The 23,712-nt window shown below is 39.9% G+C and overlaps 1 protein-coding gene across 2 annotated transcripts in view; it reads left to right on the top strand.

The window, feature by feature from the left end:
- The window catches only part of pvrl2l (PVR cell adhesion molecule related 2 like), a 304,682-nt gene that overhangs the window by 119,545 nt on the left and 161,425 nt on the right, over positions 1 to 23,712 (top strand). For both annotated transcript variants that reach the window (XM_040121387.1, XM_040121388.1), the window contains 2 exons: positions 16,681 to 16,802; positions 20,270 to 20,513. In XM_040121387.1, coding sequence (XP_039977321.1) covers positions 16,681 to 16,802; positions 20,270 to 20,513 — 366 coding nt within the window. The remainder of the gene's footprint in view (positions 1 to 16,680; positions 16,803 to 20,269; positions 20,514 to 23,712) is intronic.

Raw genomic sequence — 23,712 nt, 5'->3', positions numbered from 1 at the left:
ATCAGCCCCAGCTGTACTATTTTATGCTGATTAGTAAATGTTAGCATGCTAACCCACCAAAATAAGGTGAACATGGAAAAACAAACAACAAAGTATTGCTGTAGACTTTTAGACTTATTTAAAACATTTTGAGGTGGAGCTGCAGCTATAACACCCTCTATATTGTTGAGGTACTGAAGCGCTCATTTTCTATTTGTCTAGTTCTCATACTGTAGATTTACATTTTATGTCCACTAGGCTGATTATACAGTAGGTCCCCTGATATACCTGTAGTTTCATCATTTGTGATGCAGCTAGGAGTGTTGAGTTTTTCAAGGAAAGCCGTTTTTTTTTTTTTTTTTTGGCTTTTAATTTACACATTACATACAGTAACTGAACAAACACACACAGTAAGTGAGAGAATGTCAGACGGTCTGGGGGAGGTGAGAGAGAGAAGTGTGGACTCTTAAAGGGCGAGGAACGTGAGAAGGAAAGATGGAGAGGGAGAGAAAGACACAAAAGAGCAGGAGGCCAGTGGACGACAAGAAAGCAAAATGGAGAGGGAAGTAAAGAGAGTGAGGGGAGGGGGGAGTCAGTAAGAGGGCAGGAGGGAGGGGGAGAGTTTGACGGCTCGAGTTGAGGAGATCAGTCTGCTTAGTGTCTGTCAGTTCAACACGAGAGAGACTGAAAACAGCTGGTGGCTCTGTGTGTGTGTGTCTGTGTGTGTCTGTGTGTGTGTGTGTGTGTGTGACTTCCTAATGCCAACACAGGCCGCCCTGTGTGTTTACACCAGAGAGAGAAAGAGAGATGGGGGGCATGGCAAGGACAGCCAGAGATCAAAGACACACCCACATACATGCGTATGTGCACACGCACGCATGCACGCGCGCACACACGCACACACACACACACACACACACACACACACACACACACACACACACACACACACACAGAAACCAGCCTATGTTGGCTGTGATTGGTCAGCCTTGCACGACTGTTGGATGTGATCTCGATACCTGCAGAGATAATAGATTTGAAGAGGTCACACACACACACACACACACACACACACACACACACACACACACACACACACACACACACACACACACACAGACACAGACACACACACAGACACACACACACACACACACCACCTGCAGATGCCCGATCACAGCAGTTCTCACAGTCTCAATATGGTAGAGCTGTCATCACTGCACCAAGTGAGAGAGAGAGAGAGAGAGAGAGAGAGGGGTAGAGAGGGGTAGAGAGAGAATGGATTCTTGGATATGAATTCTGTTGTAGCAGCGCGAGCGAGAGACAAATAGGAATCCAGGGTATGAATTGAATTGTAGCAGTGAGCGAGGAAAGATTGTGTCCTATGTAATTTCAGACTATAATGTCCTGGTACACAGTGTTCTGCCCTCCCTCCCTCCCTCCCTCCCTCCAGGCCTGCATCCATTTCTTCTCATTTCTCTTCATTTCAGAACACAAAGAGCACCCACTCTCCTCGTCTTCCTGTCTGTGTCTCTTTCTCGTTTGCATTTCTAACGCTCCCCTCCTCTCACTGCTCTGTTCCACTCGTCTGCTCTTGTCAGTTGGGCTTCTGTATTGCCATTTTGTTGTCTCACTCTCGTGTAGAGGTATTTTCTGTCCTGTTCTTCTTCTCGCTTCCGTTTCATTCAGCTCTGTTTATTTTACACTCAGTTCTTATCGCTCTGTTTTGTGTTTTCTTTACGTTGGCTTTTTCTCCCTCTGCAAATGTTTCAGTCGGTGCTGCTGCTTATTTGAGATGACTTAATGTGTCCCAGAAGAGCCTACTTCTGTTTCATTAGCTTTTTTTAAATACAGTATCAACAGGTTACCTTATGAGAAACCTGTGATGCATGTGAAGCCAGGATGATTTTTCTGATTTTCTATCATAAGGTAATAGATCAACAAGTAAAGAGTGGGTTAACTCGCTAAGCACAGTCAAGACGGTAGCCAGGCTCACAGTCTCGTTTTGCAGACTACTTGCCCAGCTTTAATTTCATAGGGTCATAGTTTACTCCAAGTCACAAATACATTACAACTCACCCAGTCAACTCACTCACATTCACTTTGACATTCCCATAATTCATGGTCAGAAAATTGAGAAAACAATGGAGCCGATTTATTAGCAAATAATGAATAAGCCATCCAGACTAGGAAATGACTTGTAATCTTTGGCAGTATTAGATTTTCAGGAGTGAAAGATCAATCAAAAGCAACTTAAAACCACCAGCAATCTACCTATCAAAGACAGTTTAAACATTTTAGATTAGTGGCAAAGTTTCACTTACAGTGTTTTTGTATAAACTTTATCGCTGCTGATGATTGCTGCTCTGTTCTGGTTTGACCTGTTGGTAAAAGCAGTCATGTCACATACTGGGGGGGAAACTGGGCGGCTCATAAATCCAACACCACCTGGATGCAGGTTAGGAAGACCACATAATCTAAAAACACACACGCAGCCAGTAAAAAACACAAACTCTCCCAGATTTCTTTGCATTGTAAATTGGAGCGTTAGCTCACTTTCAGAGCGACTCCAGGGACATAATAACTTTGCCACAAAGAAACTTCGTTATTTGGCATTTGAACCATTAACAAGAGGACAAAAACACAACACAAGGTTCAATAGAGGTACATCATTATTTTTGTTGGATTAATTTCACAGTTTTTTGTATGACTTGCTTAATGATTGTTTGATTGTTCTGAAATGTATTACACACCTACAAATAACTCGCAGACATGACTTTACCAATGCTATGGCCAGACAGATCATTGATACTGGCTGATTCTGCGACGTCTAGGATCATGTTAAATGACAAGTCTGACAAGTCTTTGTATGGCTGTATAGTTAAGCCGAGCTTAATGTTGCATCGTATTTGCGAACAGACAGTCATTGTGTGTGATGATTGAGTAATGAATCTATTAGTTGATAATACTTGTCAGCTAATTGCTGCGATACCTAGGCATGGCTTCGGAGGGAGGGGGAGGCTCTTCCCTGCAGTAATTGAATCGAACGCTTTGTGTTTGAGTGTTATGACAACTGACTCAGGGTGTAATGAGGATTCATAGGAAGAGGCGGACCTGTGGGGATGAGTGCTCTGTATTCACCAGAATCACCTGCTTTATCAGTGATTAGTGTGCCCTCCAACTCAACAGGATCCCTGCCTGTGAGTGATGATCTTTCAGTGTGTGTTAACTGAAAGGTGAATTTGGATTACAAAGGGTTTTACCTCTTAGCAGTAGATTAATTATTGAACAGGCCTAGAGGCAAAAATATTAATCTTTTGGATGAAAAATACTTGATTCTATCTGCGATAGAAACATAACTCTAAATCATATAACCTTAAGTTCTTGACCGGCCAAGAGGAAGTCAAACTGTCTCAAACACAGGAAGACATGTCCAGAGTCCAGTTTTAATGGGACATTATTTTCCCACTGGTAATAGGTGACACGGAAACATGTATTAGACATTCCAACTTTCCCAAATTAGGGTTCAGATGTGAAGATTTAAATATTAATGAAACTAAACTGTCCCTTCTTTCGTTGATTCCTTGAAAACACTTTAAGGGCTTCCAGTAATCTCTGGGCCCCATTTAGAACCACCATTTTAATTTCTGTTAATGTCTTACTGATTGTTTTTATACATAATGATCCCCAGTCCCCCTTCCATCCCAGATTTGTGTCGTTGTGAGAAGCAAACATGTTAATGTTGGTGTTCATGTCCTGATCTTCCTTTATTAATTTGTGTTCATCTTTGTAATCCAGTTATTTTGCCACTTGCTTCTCATTCTGGTGGAAAACATCAGTAATTAGGGCTCAGTGCTTGGCTGGCCACATTACTCTTCTCTTAGTGTTTTACTGAAGAGTGCTTGTTAAAATGGACCTGCGTCGCTTTGAAATGAAATGAGCCACATCCACCCCCATTGTTGGAATCCACCCGTCCTCATCAGTGATTTGCGTTCTAAGCCAACCCAGGAGTGATGAGTCACAATTTGATTTTTAGAAAAATAAATTAAAAAACAAATCTAACCTGTGAAACCTGATAAAATGTGGTTCAGACGTGTGATACATTTCTTTTGCCTGTAAAATGTAAAATGTTTCTAGTTTCTTGGCTTCCTTCTATAATTGATAATTAAAATTCCCCTTGCAATAACCAATATGCATATTTATGGCTTCAGTTGGCAGTCACATGGCTTTGTTTTTGGGATTTTTTTCAGGCTGACAAGGCTGAGACTAATCAATTTTTAAAGTCAGTTGTTGCAGGTCCGAATTTTTATTCAATTTACGTATTACTTGCACGGGCCAGATAGACAAGTGGACCTTGATGATATGGAGAAGGTATGGAATTATGTTCTATGAAGTATGCATAGTTGAGTTAAGCGAGGTAACAAACTGTTTCTGACTTGGACATGGAGGTTTGAGAACATGAGTGAATACAAGATTTGCATGTGTCATGCACACACAAAGACTGACAAACCAATGAGCTTGTTTTCTTTGAGTAATAAACCCTTTTAGTATGCCAGGCGAGAGTTAAAAAGCAGATCATGTAGCCGGAAACCAGGCAGTTTCATGTAAGTAGTCACTAATGGGATTCTAACAGGGGCACAAAACACACCCACGCGTGGTGTGGGTGGACATAGTAACGGAGAGACAGGCATTGTACGTACTTGTGCGGCATTCTCAAAGCCATATCAGGTTAAGTGGCAGAAGAGAGGCCTGACCAAAAATAGGGACCAGAAAACAGACCTTGGTGATTGCTTGTAGATAACTGTAAGAACCCCTGTGCCTGGAGCAGCCTGGCAAAAATTGTCATCTGTAGCCATAGTCACACTAAAGCAGTTAGTGAACTAATAAATTAGTTGACTGACAGAAAAGTAATGCACAGTTTTGATCGTTTAATTCATTAATTGATCAAAAATAACTCTTGGCGTCTAGCTTCTCAATGTGAGGAGCTGCTGGGTTTTCTGTGTTTCATATCATTGATAATGATGTATCTTTTGGTTTGGACTGTTGGTCAGGCAACAAGCAATGTGGAGAAGTTACTTTGGGCTCTGGGAACTTTTGATGGGTATTGATGGCATTTTCTGGATTTTATGGACTTTGAACAGTTGATCTGCTAATTTAAAAAAGTAATCAGCAGATTAATCGGTAGTACATTATTTTTGTAATTATTAGTTTCCACCATAATGAACCTTCTGTAACAGATATCCCCACTATAATACTGCAAATCGAAGCTGTACTCATATGTTCTTCGTTGCAAAGACAAATTATGTATCAAAATTCCAGAAGTTTTTTAGAAACCAAAGATTCATCGTCGATTCATGTTTGAAGGGTCACGTCCAAACTGCGCTGTAGTCTGTAGTGATTGTAATGATTGATGGAATGTAGTCAAGCCAGTTGTCTCTTGACATGCTTTTCTGGGCACACTTTCTAGAGTTTCTGGTTAAGTTCCACAAGGTCACAGCAGGATTGACTGGATGTTGCGGCACTAGATAAGTATTTTCAAATCAGGGCTTTAGTTTGACATTTGGTTTCCAATGTCAGTCTGCTTCAGCCTTAAGAGTACAGTTGTTATTGTTTCTGTCAAATCGCATCAATCAGCCAATTTCCTTCATTTCCAAAATTGCACAAGGACAGAACATGTGATGGTCTGTGGGAACTTAAGTGGGACTTTAAGAGCAGATATTGTTGTTGTTTCAGTGGTTTTTGGAGCAAATAGTTATCATGTGGTATCATGTAATCTATACATTTATGTTCCATAGTTACACTCCTGTACATATGCTGTAGGTATGTAGATTCCTGTTTTGAATTCTGAATATTCTCTTTTAATTTTACACTTGTTGTGCCTCCTTTGCCTTTGCTTGTCCTTTTTACCAATATTGGATAACCATCCAATTTGTTCAGGGCTACATCTCTTACATCTCGAGCCTCTTCTCTTCTTTCCTTTTTTTTTTCTTTTTTTAAATAATTCCTTTTGATGAATTCCTCGCTGGCCTTTGATCTGAGCAGCAAAATGCAAGTATATTGAGCAGTGGAAGCACATCAGATAGGGAAGGCAAACTCCTCAGTGGAACTCTGAACAGAACCGTACAGACTTGATCAACATGGCAGGGGCTTGAAAAGACATGGCCGCGCACGAAAGGAAGCATGGAAAGAAAGCCACTGACACAGGCGCTGTGGATTCTTTGTTTTGTGAAGATATGACAGAGATTTATTTTTTAATGCAGCACGACATATGGATAGCGTCACGCTCTGCTTTCTCCCTTCCTCAACCTTTTGTCCTCCCTGAATGGGAGCACAGTCAATCTTCTTTAAGTGAACTCTCTGTACAATTGCTCCGTGTGTTTGCTCTTGAATGTGTTGTTTTCCTCCAATACCGTTGATACTGGGTGTCATTGCCTTTTAAAAGTGCATGTCTTTGTTTTTGTTTGTACGCTGTGCAGAAGGAGCTCAGAGCCTCAGTAGCAAAGGTGGGCTTTTGAAAACAGAGACCTGAGATATTGAACCTCCTGTTCTTTACCCCAACACCCCTGTTTGCGCTATTGTTATTTAATGTATAAACATATGCCACAGTGGGAAGGCTTTCATTTGTAGATTATACAATCAGGAATGTCTCTTGGTGCATTACGCAGGAAGAATACCTGAGAAAGCACATGCAAACAGACATAGCTGAACTTAATGCTTCTTTTTCCGTACAAGCCTGCATCCATATTTATACAGTCCCATACATTCAGACCTGGGCCCAACAGTTACAGTCTTACACCAGTGTTCACTGAGCTGCTTCAAGGGGTTGAATTCCTCGCTGCAGATTACCTCAGCAGTGTTTTGCGGAAGGAAAAAAGAGCTTCTCTTGTTCACTTTTCCCAGTCTTTTGTTGTCTGTCCAGGGGCTTTTCTCACAAAGCAGAATTACAAAGTTACCTGGACACCATGTAACAACAGTTCCTCTTCCCTTCAGACCATTTTCCAGCTTTGAAGGGCGTTCTGGGTTTTATTCATCAAACATGTCCAGTTAACTCCGCAATCCTGCATTGTGAGAAAGACCCATGGACTCAAACCAGCAAATTTTCAGTCAGAAGCTCACTCCTCATACTGTTGCCTTTAAGATCAAAACACTGCAGAAGTATTGTGGAACGTCATGTGCCATTTTAAGTTTATCATGATGTGTGCCTCACCTCAATGTGAGGCAGCCTCTGTTGCTTTCTTTTAGGGTTTTCTCAGGCTTTGGGCTGTGCTTCTTCGTAAAACACAGAACCGACATACAAAGCTGTTGGGCAGCGATGGTTTTATTGCTTGTGAAGTTCAGGTTTGGTGCTTACAAACTAAAGCTCAAAGGCTTTACAAACTGTGTATGGTAGGTGAAGAGATATGAAATGAGTGTATTTAGAGAGTAGAAATTGAAAACTAGAGTATCATATGAGTATGAGTAAATATCATATGAGTGAGTGATACATCTAATGTGCAAGAGGTTACGTCTAATGTTTCTACCTGTAACAATGCATCTTCCTTTGAAAATGCAGTTTGTCAAATCGATTTTAATGATATAACGCCAAATCGTAACACAAGTAATCTCAGGGCACTTCTAATACAGAGCAGGTCTAGACCGTACTCTTTACAATATTGGGTTTGGGCTCGGTTCTGTTTTAATATATATACCGTAGTAGCCTGTTACCATACGGAGATGCACTTGGAGTCACACCTTTACGCCATCGGTAAGCATTGTGCACATGCAAATAACGGGCAGGAGATCCAGAACTTACATTGCCACCTGTCTGTTTTGGCTTTTAGGTGATCATTTTTTATCAGATATGCATATAGATGATATACCTGAACAGGTTGGAGTTGAAAGCTATCTACATTAAGGTCCCCTACAATTTGTAAAGTGCAACTAAATTACATATCTACCACCCGTTCATTGTGTGGAGTGTCATGAACCTCTTGATATTGCAAAGTGCGCTGCTGTGAATGGGAAATCCCTCAGAACTCTATCATCCAAAGGACAATAAAAATTGAATTCAACATGACTATATACAGTAGAAGTCATTTAGCGTCAAATAGCCATTACTGGTAAGTCAGCTCAGGCTCACACACACAGCTGCACGCACACCGCCATTGCATAACTGCAGTAATGCACCAATCACGCAGGTGAGTGAACGTGAATCTGCAAAATACCGACTTTTCAAAAGTGAATAACAGCGGACTTCTTGCCAGATAGTCCACTGTGCATGAAATAATGCAGAGGGATTTTGAAACGGTTTCATAAGCCCACAGACCGAATCATTTTCTCAGCCCATAGAGGATTACGTTGGCCCTTCAATTCCAGAAAAGAAGAAAAAAAAAACCCAGAAATCACCATTACTGGAGTTAATGGGTTGTCAGCTGACAACATGATAACGGTGAAAAGCCACCCACAGTGTAAACATGCCAATTATCTGAGCCGTCAGCTGCCTGTTAATATTACACTGAAATTAAAAGTTACTTTTTTCATCTTTCTAGCTCGGTCTATCACTCCACATAGCTATTTGACAATGAATTGCAGAAAAAAAAAATTAAATTGTATTACTTCTACTTACGGGACATAAAAAATTATTATTTGAAATTGGAAAATCTTTATTGACAACGTCATTGTTTAACAGAAGAGATTTCAAAGTAGTAAAGCCATTACAGATTTTATGAAAAAACCCTCCATTGCTCTCACATAAAATTACCTGTCTTTCACTAACTCATATCCAATTAATTTATGCTTTGGAGTGATTCCTTGCTAGAGAGCGAAATCCTCTAAAAAGATGACTTGAAGCATACTTGGAGTTTTTACAAAGTCAGAACTCTCTCTTTTGTTCCCCTTTTACTAAGTACCTTACCATGCAAAGAAAGTCAAGATGTCACTTTTATGTTCATGAATACATTTCAGAGAACTGCATTCTCACGTGGGACGTGCCTGACGGTCTGTTTTGTTACATTTTTTACAATCTCTTTCCACTTGCAGAAGGCAGCGGTAGCAGAGAGAAGGCATTTAGAAATCACATCAGAGAACTAATCACAAAGATCATTTATAAACAAAGCTACAGTTACACATTTGCAGAGACGGTTTAGGGTGCTTCCAGCTGTGACCACCTTCTCCACTTTTCCATTTAAAGTTATTCTAATGACACCGTTCACTTTTTCATCACATATGGTGTCAGAGCTATAGCTAATCAGGCAAAGACCAGGAGCTTTCAGTGCCAATTACAGTTAATTCAGGGTCACTGATGTGCGGCAAGACAACAATTCTTGCAGCGATATGAAAACTTTTTGCTCTTTTCAACACTGGATTTTGAAGAATTCTGTTTGCATTTGGGTAGGTTATCCTTTCCCACCCTGTAATACACCTATTCTACTTTTAAAAGTCATAATTTAGCTCAGTACACCATACAACGGCATATTCTAGTCTCCAAAATTTTCAAAAGAACGTACCTATAAAAAATGTGTAGTGATTAGAGATTATTTTCTTTCTTTTGATGCTGACAATCATTTTACAACAGAGTAAGCCATTTTTTCATCCAGAATATGAATGTTTCAGTACAGAACTAACAACAATGCCAGCTCTGGTCTTTAATCACAGTTTTTGTTACTGTTTAGTTAAGTAACATTTGTTAAATCAAAGTACACTCCTTTCCTGCTTAAGTTTATCATTAAAAATCTCTTGATATAATAGAGCAGCCACAACTAAGGATTCATCTGCTATACTTAAGCTACTACTTAAATTGGCTTAACTTTCATGGCAAAAGATATGGACGTTGATGGATTGAGATCCGATATGTGAAGGGATGGGGGAATAATACAGTGTTTTGGAACTGAATCCTAACTGTGCAAAATTAGAGAGAATAATTCTTCATTTTTCTCCGTTACATCAACCGTTGTTGATTGGGTTTGAATTTCAATCTTCCAATGGTGGGTATCTCATTTTGGAATTAATGTGTGCTGTATTAGCATCTTTGTGGTTAAAAAAAAAAAAAAAAAAAAAAAAGTCTTCACAGATTCCGGGAGCTTTTGACTGCCAGTTAACGGTCGCTGTGTGTGTGAAACCAAAGCCGTCCTCGTGATTACTAATCTCCTCTCTCCTTTCCGTCCGCCACATTGTTGATCAGTGTCCTGTTACTGAGAAGCCAATGCAAAATGCCATGATTATGAGCTGTCAAATGCCAATTACCGGTAATTTAGCTCCCGGGTGTGTGGTGGATGAGACAGTCACTCAATGCCAGCCGTCCTCTGTCTCTTCCCTTCTCTTCCACGTCACATTTGAAGAATCTTATTGTTTCGTGTTTTTTTTTTTTTTTTTTTCCATGTGTGAATGTCATGAGTGTCAGTTTTTAATGGGTGTTGACTTGTTTAACGACTGTGCTGTGCCAGACATATATCAAAGCCCACGGTGATTGAAACCACATTCTGTAACCGTTTAAAACTCATGATTATTCACTTATGACTCCAATTATTACAGATAAGGAATAGTATGGTGATGAATGGCTTAGCAGATTTTATTCAAAAGATTGTACCTCCAGAAACTTAAAGTGGCTAAAATCAATATTTTTGTATTAACAGTGGATCATATAAGAACTTGTATGTGAAAGGGACTGCGTGTGGTGACAAACTCAGAGAGAATTAATACTAAATTCTGTTGTTCCCCTCAGCTCTATGGAGCGTTTAAGCATCTTTCAGCTCGTTGTTTTGGTTTTGCAGCCCACCACTTTGCAGTTTTGGTTCAAACTACATCGCTCTTTTCAGTTGCAGCCAAATAATTGTTTTCAGTTAAAAAAAGACAAACAAACAAACAAAAAAAAAACCCCTCGAAACCCCAACTGTATGCTACTTGACCAACTCCAATTAGCAGACTGGTGAAGTTAGCAATTGGGTGGTGAAAATAGCGGCGAAAGAGGCGGATATTTGCCTCAGGAGTTGGTGGAGACTAAAACAAAGTTAAAAGGAGAATTAAATATTGGACTTACATCCCCAATGTGGCCAAAAAAGCAACTCCAAATGAAAATCAATGTTGCTCTCTAGCTACTTGTTGCTTAAAATGGAAATTGTTTGCTAGGACGTTTGCCATATCAACTTAAAATGAGACCATATGTAGCTAAAAAACAATGTTTAAGCTTTAGCAAAAAATAAATCCTGTTTCTGCTCTGTTTTACAAATGATGTTGGAAGTGCAAATCATCACAGAATTGTGTGTTTAACACACGACATTAAAAAACACAAACAAAAAATGAGACAAAGTCAACATGTATTGGGTAGATTTTACCTCCATTTCAAATTCAAGATTACACGTCTTGACTGTTATTTCCAGACTTTGGTCAAACATATCTGGTGTCTCACATTTGGACTGGTATCTGTCACCAGTGTACTCTAGTCTATCCTCCTACTGACGCTGCTCCTTCACATAAAATTACAACAATGCCACAAGCTACAAAGTGCCAAGTAACTGTGATTAAAATCTTCGCTGCACGAATCCTCCAAACCTCCTCTGTCCCCTATTAGCAACACAGTCAGCAGCATATTAGTGGTTTCAAGCCTAATTTATGCTTGATCGCACAACGCCCTCGACAGCTGTCTCTCGACAAGAGATGGTATGTCACACCTCAACCTGCCTTTATACCTGAGTGACAAAACCTGGAGGACAGAGAAATGATTAAATGGAGTTAACTCCGTGTACCTACAAGCTCTGCAAAGACGGATGTTGTTTCACTCTGGGTGAACACTGAAATTTTAACTTAAATGGCCAGTTTCATAACTATACGGATGAGTCACTGAAGAACTGAATTTCTTACTTAAATTCTCCAAACTGTGCATAATCATTTGTGACTTGTTTTTTACATTTTGCTACTCAACTGTATAAATAAATGCATCACACTCCCAATTATTTATGTATAACTTTAATATCTCAACTACTTATTGGTGGAGACAACTTGAGCGCTTGTGTGTGTGTGTGTGTGTGTGTGTGTGTGTGTGTGTGTGTGTGTGTGTGTGTGTGTGTGTGTGTGTGTGTGTGTGTGTGTGTGTGTGTCTGAAGAGGTGAATTGGTGAGGAGTCCCAGAGTTTCTGTTAGCACATCAGCATTTCTGATTGGCATGAATCCCACCCGCGTTGGTCAGTTTGGTCAGTGCTTTGTCTGCTTGGTTCTTTGGTCACAATGACGCTGACTAATGTTTCCTGTGTCACAGTAAAAGACCCTGAATTCAAAAGAAATTGGGTCAGAAACACCTTTTTTTCCCCCATTGAAAATACTTCTTTTGAGAGACACGTGTAAAGAATGACCAAGCATTAATTAAGCTTTAGTGAGACACATGAGAAATCTTGTATTAAAGTACTCCTTTTACTTTTCCAGTAAACAGTCTGTCATTTCTGAATACCTCATGACCTTTAATTGGATTTAATTCCACTACTTCTTATCTTGCTCAACAATAAATATATCAAATTAAGAGCTTTACAGCTGAAAAACACAAGCACAAATAATAATACTTCCATGAGACCCGAGGCTACCTTTCATCTGGTCTTTAGTCTAATTTGTTCACATATGTTGCCTGAAATAATCTGATATTTTTGATGTCAGAGTGAGCAGAGGGAGAAAAAGAAATAAAACGAGCCTCATCATACATCGTTGATATGTTAAAATAATTCTCCATGCAGAAGCTTTGGCTTTCCAAATGTGTTCATTTGTTCCATATTAGCATTTGACAGCTGTTGGCAATCACTGAGATAAAAGCTGACATAACTGACATCATGACAGTTATGTCAGTTTATATCAGACTGACAAAAAAAAAGCCCAAACCAAACAGCTGTGGTTCACTGCCTTCTATAAGTATGCGATTTGGATGTTAATGCGGATGAATGTGCACCCCATCAGCATATTCCTCACGCTTGCGCTGTGTGCCTGTCTGCATGGGGAAGCTCCATATAAACAGGCAAATGCCACAAGCCTCTAAATGTCAATTAACTGTGATTCATCTCTGGTGCATTGGGAGGGAAACAGAGTGTGGCCATTCATTTAACCGCCTCCCCTTTTTGACTTTCCATTTAGGTTTAGCCGATGCTCCAATCCAAAGTGACTTCCACTGAGTGCAACCATAAAATAAGCTGAGAATTGTAGGATCACTGGGGTTGCAAGCAAATAATGGAAGGGAATGAAAAGACAAGGGTCATCGTGGCGCATTGACAACAATTTCACCGATAGCGGGACAAGCGTATGTGCGATACGCTTCTGGGGAAAAATAAAGAGCATAACCACAGTCCGCAATTAGATGTGATTTCACAGGGAGACAGTTTGCCCCTAATCTGCAACGACGGAGAAAGTGTGTGCTCAGGTAAATTTCAGGAAAAATATAAACTGTACCTGGACTGCAAAAAAAAAAAAAAATCCAAAAATGCCATTATTACATTTGCAGCATAAACACTTTCAATTACTTCAAATGTATTTGCCTGATCTGAAGCATAATCAGCAGGTGGCAGGATTACTGAAAACTTCGAGCAAAGTCCTCCGCTTGCAGAAAGAAAGAGAGCAAGTTTTTATGTACAAAAAATGTAAATCTGGAAATTTTGTCAAAAATTGTTAAGAATAACCAGTCAAAAGTAATGCATACCTGAGAAGTCTCATGTAAGTGAAGTCAATTCTCAAGTCCTCATTTGTGTGACTTAGGTCTGTCTCAAGTCAACAAGTCCCAAGTCTACAGCTCTGTTGTCTTGTCCAAGCAAACTAAAGTTTATTCATAGCTCTGGACATTGTTTCTATCAGTTCTCTGATAGAAACAATGTCAAACACATTAATGTGAGCGTAACATTTAATGGCAACAAAGTATTAGTTCAGATGCTTGAGCCCCTAAAAAAAACAAACCACCCAGTAAAACGCCCACAACTTTTCTGCCAGCGAGGTGGTCATGTAGGTCTGTGTGAACTGTAGGAAGAAAAATTTCCTTCATTCTTATCTTCACACTCGTCTCATCTCTCTGAGCCAGTCAGCTTAGTCTCCACGGGGCTTTTTGGAGTCAGGCTCTGAGGAAATGAATCATTTCTGATCTGATCTCATGCTCTCTGCTCCCTTCCGTTCACTCCTTCACTGTTTTTACTTTTCCTTCCTCATATCTCTTTTTTGCCATTTCAAACTTCCCCACTCTGTGGCCTCCTTTTTATTCTTCTCCACTCTGTATGGTTCTTTAGTCATTCCTCTTTATTCTCTCCTCTAGTCTCCCGCTGCAGCTCTATCGCCTTCAGTCTCTCTGAGTTAGTCACTTTACTCTTATAAATCTTCCTCCGGAGCTTCTTTCTCTGTTACTCTTGCATTTATCCTTTGCCATACATTTTTCTTCCATCTTTCTTATTCTCTTTTAGAATTTAGCTCTTTTAGTCTTTTTTCTTTCTCCATCATCACGTCTTTTCATCTCTGTCTCAGTTTTTATTATTTTTCCCTGCGTCACAGAAGATGTTTCATTGACCACTATGAATAACCAGAAAGTTTGTGATTCATCGCTTTGGTGAGACTGTCTGGTGCGTGTTTGCGTGCGTGCGTTCGTGTGTGTGTGTGTGTGTGTGTGTGTATTTTTGCATTTCTGCTTCTTAATGAATAGTGGGAGTTGTGTGTTCATGTGTTTAATTAGGGGAAAATAATTTGTGTGTTAGTGCATAAGAGAGGAAAAAAGAGGCGAAGAAGAATGCGATGGAGGCAGAAGCAAATAATGGAGACGGAAGTGAACTCAGTTCATAGCTGCTGTTCTTGTTGATTCAGGCTGTGGAAAAACTGGCCTGGCAGCCAGTAGTTTGCACTTATGTGTTCTGCATGTGTATGCATTTCTGTCTTATAGTGGGAATGGATAACTGCTTTGACAGCCCATTGTCTCCCTCACGGTCGAGGCTGTGGTTCAGTGACTAAGTCAGTCTCATATGTACTCACATTACAATGAGATGGTCTGATTTATGCACACACACACGCACACACACTCAGATGTACAGTAATTGCACAAGCACGCACGCTGCTAGGCATACAAACTTCCTTACACACAAAATTCATTCCTGCATACATGGGCGGACTCGTGGATGCACGCTTGCTGTACATTCAAAACAGCCAACACCAGCACGCACACAATTCACACTCTTTTTTTTTTTTTGGTGTGACTGTGTTTTACAGCTGATTTGCAGGCTAAATCCCAGCCACCTCCACGCTGTGACATGTAACATATTGTCCTAATCAATCCCTCACACGCTAAGAGGCTTTTTGCACTGGAAGAACCCGGGGCTAACTAGCAGTTAGTGAGTGCTTATCCCTTTTTCTTGTGGAGAGAGTGAGAGGAGGGCTCCTTGCAAAAATTATATCTTTAAAGGCACAGACACTGGCTGAGAGGGCAGAGAGCAAGGGGAGGTGGAGGAGAGAAGATTTGGCAAAATGACTTCATTCCAAGGCATGAACAGTCAAAGACTCTTTAAAAATGTCACGTGAAGTCTTGTACCATTGTTTGTGGAAGCTGTCAAACACACTGAGCTGTGGCTTTGGTCTAGATTGCGTTAACAAAGGATTATAAATTGTCTTTTTTGCCTTCTCTGATCCTTTCTCTTTTTGTTTTTCTTACTTATTCTGTTTGAGCCATTTTCTCTCTCGTCACCCTCTCATGATTCTAAATATTACAAGTTTATTGAAGTTCATTCATTTCAAGAAATCTTATACAGCAACTTTAATTTGTTAGTTATATTTGTTTGGTTATACTGTGTATAGGCTAGGGTTGGGCCGATGGACAATGCCATCATCCATCGCCAAGGGCTGACCGTCATCATGTTACATACAAACATACATGTATATATATGATTCATGATTTTGGCGTCAGCAGTAGACTGAAACACACAGTCGAGTCAGTCAGTTGCAGAATAAGAGACGAATGATAAGAAAATTCAGTATTCTGACACGGCCTGCAGGTCAGCAGGTACTGTACGTTGTTTGCTACTGCTTGGCTCTGACCAGGCGCCTTTCATCTCCTTTTAAGTTTGAATGGACAGGGCAGCTCTCCAGGCTTGTTTTCAGTGAACCTGTGCTGGCCTGTCTGACCGGCCATGCTCTTTCAACATTGTTTTTCATGCTCAAGCAAAGACACGCAGGTGCCTTCAACTGAATTTCAAACAGATTAAAGAAGCAGCATCCGAGCTGTTGTGGTGTTCCTAGAGGCTCGCCCCCTAGCGACGCCTCCTGGTGGAGAAGCTTTTCTGTAATGAGGAGAGCCTAGCTGAAGGAAGTTGGCTAAGACTCTGCCTGAGGCTTGTTATCAAAGACTCATGATTCAGATTTTCTTCCTCCTCAATGAACTTGTTTCTGGTTTCTCTCTCAGTTTCTGTCATGCTTCTGTGTACCCTTGTTTTAAAATCATCTAGAGCTAATTAAGGAGGCCATTCCTCCCTTCTGACAAAAACAAAATGAGTGGGAGGGAAAAACATCAATCACAGCAAATTTGTTAAAATAATACCGGATTGATAATGAAATACTTCTCATACTCCATGTTTACCAGAGTGTTCCCTGTCTCCACCTTCTCCCTTTTAGTCTGTTTGTTCTTCTTTTAGCTTCAGTTCAAACAAACAAATGATTATTTATTCAAAAAAATATTGGTTTTGTGGATGATTGCATGATCACCTCTCCCATTCGTCTCCTTTTCACCTGCCTTTAGGTATTGGGGCTCAGAAAGTGCGAGTCGAGGAGGAGCTGGAGGCATATCCCACGGAGTCAGTTGAACTAAGCTGCCAATTCATGGAGGCCGAAGGAGGAGGAGGCCGAACCAAGCTCACGCAGGTTGGCTGATGGAAAACAGCATTGTGTTTTTAGTCGGTTTGGAAGCACTGAAGCTCAGAATGTCAAAGTAGGATTGAAAATGTGGTTCTTCCAAATGGATCGACTTCATTGGAAAAATGTGGGGAGAAGACTGGTTTATTTGGTGGTCATAACGATCAATCCCTCCCCTATGATCTTTCTGCAGACAAAATAAGGACATGCCAATAAAGAAACTTGTGGTACAAATTTGAGGAATACTCTAAGCACTTGAAGCATGAAACTGTATTAGGACCAGCTAACTTCTAATCTCTCTTATTCACACTTAATATGTGTATTGTAGAAATTTAGAAGTCATTCAGTGTTTCCAATCCACCTGTTTTCATACACATTTTAAATTTTTGCATAAAAAAAACTTAAAAACTTAAAAAGAGATGAAATACCAAAAAGTTTTTATTCTTGGCTGAGGTGGAAAAGTTGGTGTGCCGATTAAAGCAAAATGTGACACAGTGCAATGGAAGCTCCACTGAGGAGACGAAAAATTACTCCAGACAAAAACTTCAGATCTGTGTGGAACGGTGTGGAGACTGTAACCTTCCTCAAATTAATACATGAAACAAAAAGAAAAAGCCATATTTCAATTACGTTTTCCACCTCTTTTTTTTTTTTTTTTTGAGGTTTAACAGGTGCTTTTTTAAGTATATCATCTTGTTGCATCATCATCTCTGCGGTGATTTAATGGCCGCCAACTGTTTATTTCAATGACCCAACTCTTAATATTCACATAACAATGGTGGATTGACACGCTGATTAATTTGCATTTTCTTTTGCCTGTTTTCTGGAAATTTGGTTTAAATTGGGGCTAAATTTGAATGAAAACTTGACTGTTGTGGTTTAAGTAGCAGATAATTTACATTTTAGTTATTTATGAAGCAGCAATATGTGGGCTTGGGGACTGCATGCAGCAGAGGTAGCTCAGGGAAGTGAGGAAGCAGGGGGAAACAGTCCAAGTCGGGTATGCTTGAAAATGGGATAACTGCGCACATTTTCAGTCTCTTTTTAAAGGCATTCGATGTGTAGCAACAGTCTTTGTTCGAAGATAAGCTAAACACTTTCAGGAGCACTATGTCTACTCAGCGCTCAGAGAGGAAATTGACATAAAACGTCTCATCTAACTCCCAGCAAGACAGCATATAAATCAAATTACTCAAAATGTTACATATTCCTTTAACAGTGCTAGCTAAGAAAGGAATCTTAAGGTGTAGCTATCACCCAACTAAAGGTCATTAGTCGACAGCAATCAGTCTCACTTGTGAATTGCATTACCTTTGTAATATGCAATGAAATGTGATCTTAAAAGTCAAGTCTTTCTGAGCAGTGTTTAAAGGGCCAATCAAAATATTGTTGATTTAATAAAGAAGTCAGGCAATACTTGGCCTTTTTCTATCATTCTTTGAGCAACCCTGATCTGATTTAATGCTGCACGCGACATGAGTCTGCGAACAGCAGAGCACAGTGAAAGGAGTTAGTTACCTTGCTGAGAAGTTGGAGGTGTGCAGCGTGTCGCCTGTAGATCTCCATTTAATAGCTCCTTCTTGTTTCATTACTTCCCGCAATGTCTGCTGTCAAAAAAAGCCAAAAACGACCGTTGTCTTGTTTTGTAGAAGCAATTTTTATGAACGATAGCGCTAAGCGCTAAGGTCAGATTGCATTTCCTGTGAGTACATCAGATTAAAAGTCAACTCGTGTTTCGCCAGTTAAATGCTCTTAACATGATGCAGTACGAAATAATCACTTTGTAATGTTCCCAGGATCCTATGTTTCCAGGGTCCTTCCGTAACCCCAACCGTAACCCAAAGTAAGGAAGCAAGCTATGACCTTTCATGATTCCATAACTCCAACCATTTGATAAGTTCCCCTCGAGTGTAGGACTATTATATTGAGAGCCATACATCAGTTCTGGGGAACAGAAAACCCCTTTGAAGAGTTCCCAGAACAGACCGTGTCATATTATGTGAATACAGAGATGGGGAACATAGGACCCTGGGAACATAGGACCCTGGGAACATAGGACCCTGGGAACATAGGACCCTGGGAGAGCACATATGTAGAACTGGGGAACATAGGACCCTTTGTCATGTTCCCATTATGTGTCATAAAAATCTGGGGAACATAAGACCCTTATATGCTTATATGACACCAATGGAACTGTTGTCTACATAATGTTCTGATGTATTATCACACACCAAGTAGACTAAAGCAAAACACTATGAGATACTTGCTAGTTCAATTGTTGTGGATGGAATCAATAGGTAATTTGTTCACATACAAAAACTGAAATTGCAGACAGGCTAAATTTCCCTCTGATATTTTCCCTAGAATCTACAGCTGACAAGGCAGTCTCATCTACTAATTTTTGCTGACATCTGGGTTACAACCTGTCTTCTTCCGTGCAAACTTCAACCCTCTCTGCTTTCTTTAAGAAAAGAAAATCTATTTGTTATAACATCACAGTGTTCTCTCCTGTGGTACAATCTCATACAGCCATAAGAGATTTCAATATCTTTTACATATCAGAAATCTTAAGAAGAAAAGCCTGTAAGATCACATTCTTCCAAATTGTGTTCTCTATAATGGCAAAGGGGTCCATCAGAGTGTTTGCAAGTCTAAGAGACCTTTAATTTAATCTTGTAATAGATTCTTGGCTCCTTACTCAGACAACTTTAATTGAGTTTGACATTTTCCAACCGTAAGTGAAATTATTTCAGGTTTCACGGCACATAACAGATTTTAATAGTTGTTCGGAGAAAGGTCGGAAAATCATTGTTTGTGTGTGTATATACAGTATATACTGCTGCTGCACGATGGTCTGTTTATTAAAAGTGAGGTGAAATGGGCAGGAGCATGCCAGTGATCTGAAAACAACGAGATGTTAGTTACTGTAGTAGGCTGTTGATCTGGCCAACTTACCAACACGATCAGCAGTTGGAGCTGTATTAGCGGCTGTGGCACACAGCTCCTGGAGGCAATTAAGGTGCTTTATAACCCCACCAAATTGCCTCAGTGTGTGGCTAAAATCCCCACTTCTTCTCCTTGGACTGATAACTTAGTCAAATCTAAACACACAGTCATGGTACACACATTTTTAGGTTCAGTGTGACTTACACTTTCCAAGGATACAATTATCTCTGATGTCCTTTGCAGAAAAAATATCCATAAATCTGCTTAGAACTCATAGAAAGAAAGACGCTCTTTGTAGCTCCTGGACTTGCCTCAGAATCATCTCGTTTTTAAGTTTTCTTCAAAGTATTAAAGTAAGCCAGTAATAGTTGTATGTACCATGGATACACTGCAAACAATAACTACTACTAGCCAATCTGCCAAAATGTACAAAACTATAGACTGAGAAGAAAAACGGGATTCAAGTTATAGCCCACAAAGTAACTGAATCCAACTACTAACTACTGGTTTTCACAAACGGTTCTTTTCAGGTGTCTTGGATATGGGAACCCACCGATGGCCAAAGGGACAATATTGCTGTATACCACCCAATCTACGGACAGAGTTTCCCCAACTTGGCTTTCAAAGACCGAGTTGTCTTCCTGTACAACAGTCTGGAGAACCCGTCCATTAGGATTTCTGACCTAAGAATGTCCGATGCTGGCCGTTATACCTGTGAGTACGCCACCTATCCTTCTGGAAACGAACAAGGGACGACCACCCTCATCATGCTTGGTGAGTAGAGAGCTGTTATGTGTTCACATAACATTACGTAAACTTGTAACTCTCAGAGAAACAACAAGCTGCTCTATAGTTCAACTTTTCATGTTCACATGTAAAGGGCTAGGAAACCAAAATGTCAACAGTATTTCAACTCTTCTGCAAAAGAGAGCTGTGCTGGAGACTGGCTTTCAAAAGCTGTTCGGTTACATCAACCTTGACAAAGCGCCTCCCTAGCCATCTGCTTATCACTGCTTTCTATAAAAGAGGTTCCCATTGGATGGAACTCATGTTTAGGTAATGGGTTCATATAGCCACAAAATCCTGGAGGTAATGTGGATTTATTTAACAGCTGAGTCAATTGAGTAAGAGAGTGATGTCACAGTGATATCCCGTGGTACCATGGTAATAGTAATGGACTTGCTTGCACAACATAGTCTTGTACATTGCATTATCCTGGTGAGTGGTTCAGCGTGAAAGGAGTTTATTAGATACATTTCTGTACACAAACGCATCATCAGGACTAACATTGACATTGTTTACATACAGTATTTGAACAGTTAAAGTTAATTTCAGTTTAATCACAATTAGGTCTGCTTTGGCCAAATCTAATTTTGAAATTTAATAAATTACTTGTTGAGGACCCTTATTTTGAAAATCATATGAAGGCAGTTAGCATTATATTGCAATAGCCTTGTATTCACACTTGTTCTTGTGCATGTACTGTAAACCTACCCAATAGGAGTGGAAAACAATCAGATAATTTAGAATTTCTCTCTGAGGAATTTGGCTTCTAACTTTAATTGTGACTGATATACTGAGACTTTAAATCCATATCACATTGATTATAGTTGTCTAATTCATTGATGAATGGAGACATCAACGTTGTTTCTCACTACGTTTGGATCAGACTTGCAAGTGTTGTAGTAGAATGTCGCTCCCCTTTTCTGAATCATAACTCAGTCGAATCTGAACACACAGACATGTTACACAGTTTTTTAGATTCAGAGTGACTTACGCTTTCCGAGGATGTCATTGTGACCGATGTCCATCAATTAATGTCCATTAATTTTTTAGTAATCATAGAAAAAAGATGCTCCTTATAACTCCAGACATTGCCTTAGAATCATCACATTTTTAATTATCAAAGTAATCCAGTAATAGCTGTCTGTACATCCATGGCGACATTGCAAACAGGAATAGCTCATAGTTAATTTTGCATACTTTAAATGCCGACAATTTGCCAAAATGTACACAAATATAGGTGAAAAAAAATGGGGCTCCAGTTGTAGCCCACAGGTTATTTGCTAACTGCATGACAACATTATACCTCCTGTTTACATTCCTCCAAGCCACCTAATTATGGGAGATCCAAAATTTGATTATCATAATTATCCTCCAAATAAAAGTAAGAGAAAGAATAATAACAGGAGAAGTCAAAATCCATTCATATTAACTTTCTTCATGTCACTCTATCAGTATGTTGTGTCAGTAATAAGGTTCAGTATATCGACATTATATTCCTGGAATGGTGGCTCTCTCCTCTATGCGTTCATATGTTCAGTATATATGTAGATATTTCCCAGGGTTTAAAACCTGTGGGCATACAGACAAAAAACTCAAACAATTTTAAATTATGGCCTGGCATAGTGTTTTGAGAGTGCAGTTGTCTTGATTTTGTCTGAGGGGAGAAGTACAAGTAGAAATAAGAAGTAGTATAATATGAAATTACTGATACCTTACCTACATACCTACTAGCTTTTATTCTTTGCAAAGTTTAACTCCCATTTATCAACAGGCTGCACCACCGCTAACACTCAGGAAGTACTGGCCAGAATGTGAAATCTGGAGAACCGCTTTAAGTTATCTCGGTTTTTTGATTTTTGAAAGCGAGTGGATGCCTAGTTGCTGTTAGCCGGTGACGTATCCTGTTTGTAATTGGAGACAGCTGGTGTTATTCATCCACCCACATGTCCTCCCGTTTGCACTCCACTTACGAAGGAATCAGATGCCTGGTGTCTTTCTTTTGCAGTTAACGGCACTGAGGAGGCTTCATGCTCTAGTGTGAATAACAGCAGTTCCCTTGATTGTAATATGAAAGTGCTGTGCTTACAGTATGTAGTCCGTACCATTAGTGCTTGTACAATAAAGAGTGCATACATTCAGCATAATGGCAGGTGCAAGAAATTATCTGAGATTAAACACTTTGAACTGAAACGCTGTATTTACTGAATTCCCATTCTATTCAGTTTAATGCAATCTGCCTGGTTCTTTTTCCTTTTTTATTATATATTTTTTGTTAGACAGGATAATATGTAGGAGATGTTTGGGCCCTATTTTTTTTCTTCTTCTTGCACAAATTAGATGTTATTTCAGGACATTTTATTTCTTTGGTCCCACTACAATAAAAAGAAGAACTGAGAGACAGCTGGATATGTGATTGAATCAAAAGCATGCATTCAGGTGGGTGACTCTGTGTAGTTAATTTGTTCCTGCCTCAAATGTGGGTTTGGGAATTCCTTATCTACTAGTACACATAGACTCTCCTGTAAGTCACTGTGGAGATGCTGTACAATATCCAAACAGTAATTAAAATAAATTCATTACAGTAGGCCAGTTGTTGCAGCCATTATGGTTCATGGAAAGAAGTGCTTTGCAGTTCCTTTAATGTGTCCTCCCAGCTGGGCCAGTAATATTTTCCTCAGTAGTTTTTCTAAGTAAACCTTAACACAACAATACAAAATCCACTCTGGACGCTTCTCTCGCAGAGAACAGAGCAAACAGGAGATGCAGAACTTGGCTGTCTTGCAGAGAAAACACAGAGAGATGTTCTGGCGGGCTTGCAGATGGATATGGGCTAAGCCTCCTAAACTACTGCTGCTGGCACCGAGCAGGGAAATACCTGCTGGAAAGCTCGCTGACTCACCTTTTGTCTGGAGCTGCAGCTGTGCCAAGCTCTCTAAGACACATTCTCGTCCATTAAAAAATGCACTTGGAGAACTAATTGTCTCGAAGTCACTGGAAGACAGTCACATTTTACCTTATTGGATATAGAATCCATATGGGCCAATCACTTTAGAGCTTATTGAATTCACAACTGCTGGCAGCCAATCATATTACATCTTATTGGATATAGAACCACCAGCACCCCATCATATCACAACTTATTTAAGTATGAATGCATAATCCTGACAGCCAATCGCATTATAACTTA

Source organism: Xiphias gladius, chromosome 24 (assembly GCF_016859285.1).
Source record: "Xiphias gladius isolate SHS-SW01 ecotype Sanya breed wild chromosome 24, ASM1685928v1, whole genome shotgun sequence".
Taxonomy (NCBI): domain Eukaryota; kingdom Metazoa; phylum Chordata; class Actinopteri; order Istiophoriformes; family Xiphiidae; genus Xiphias; species Xiphias gladius.
The sequence above is the reverse complement of the archived record's forward strand: the minus strand, read 5'-3'. Positions and strand labels throughout refer to the sequence as shown.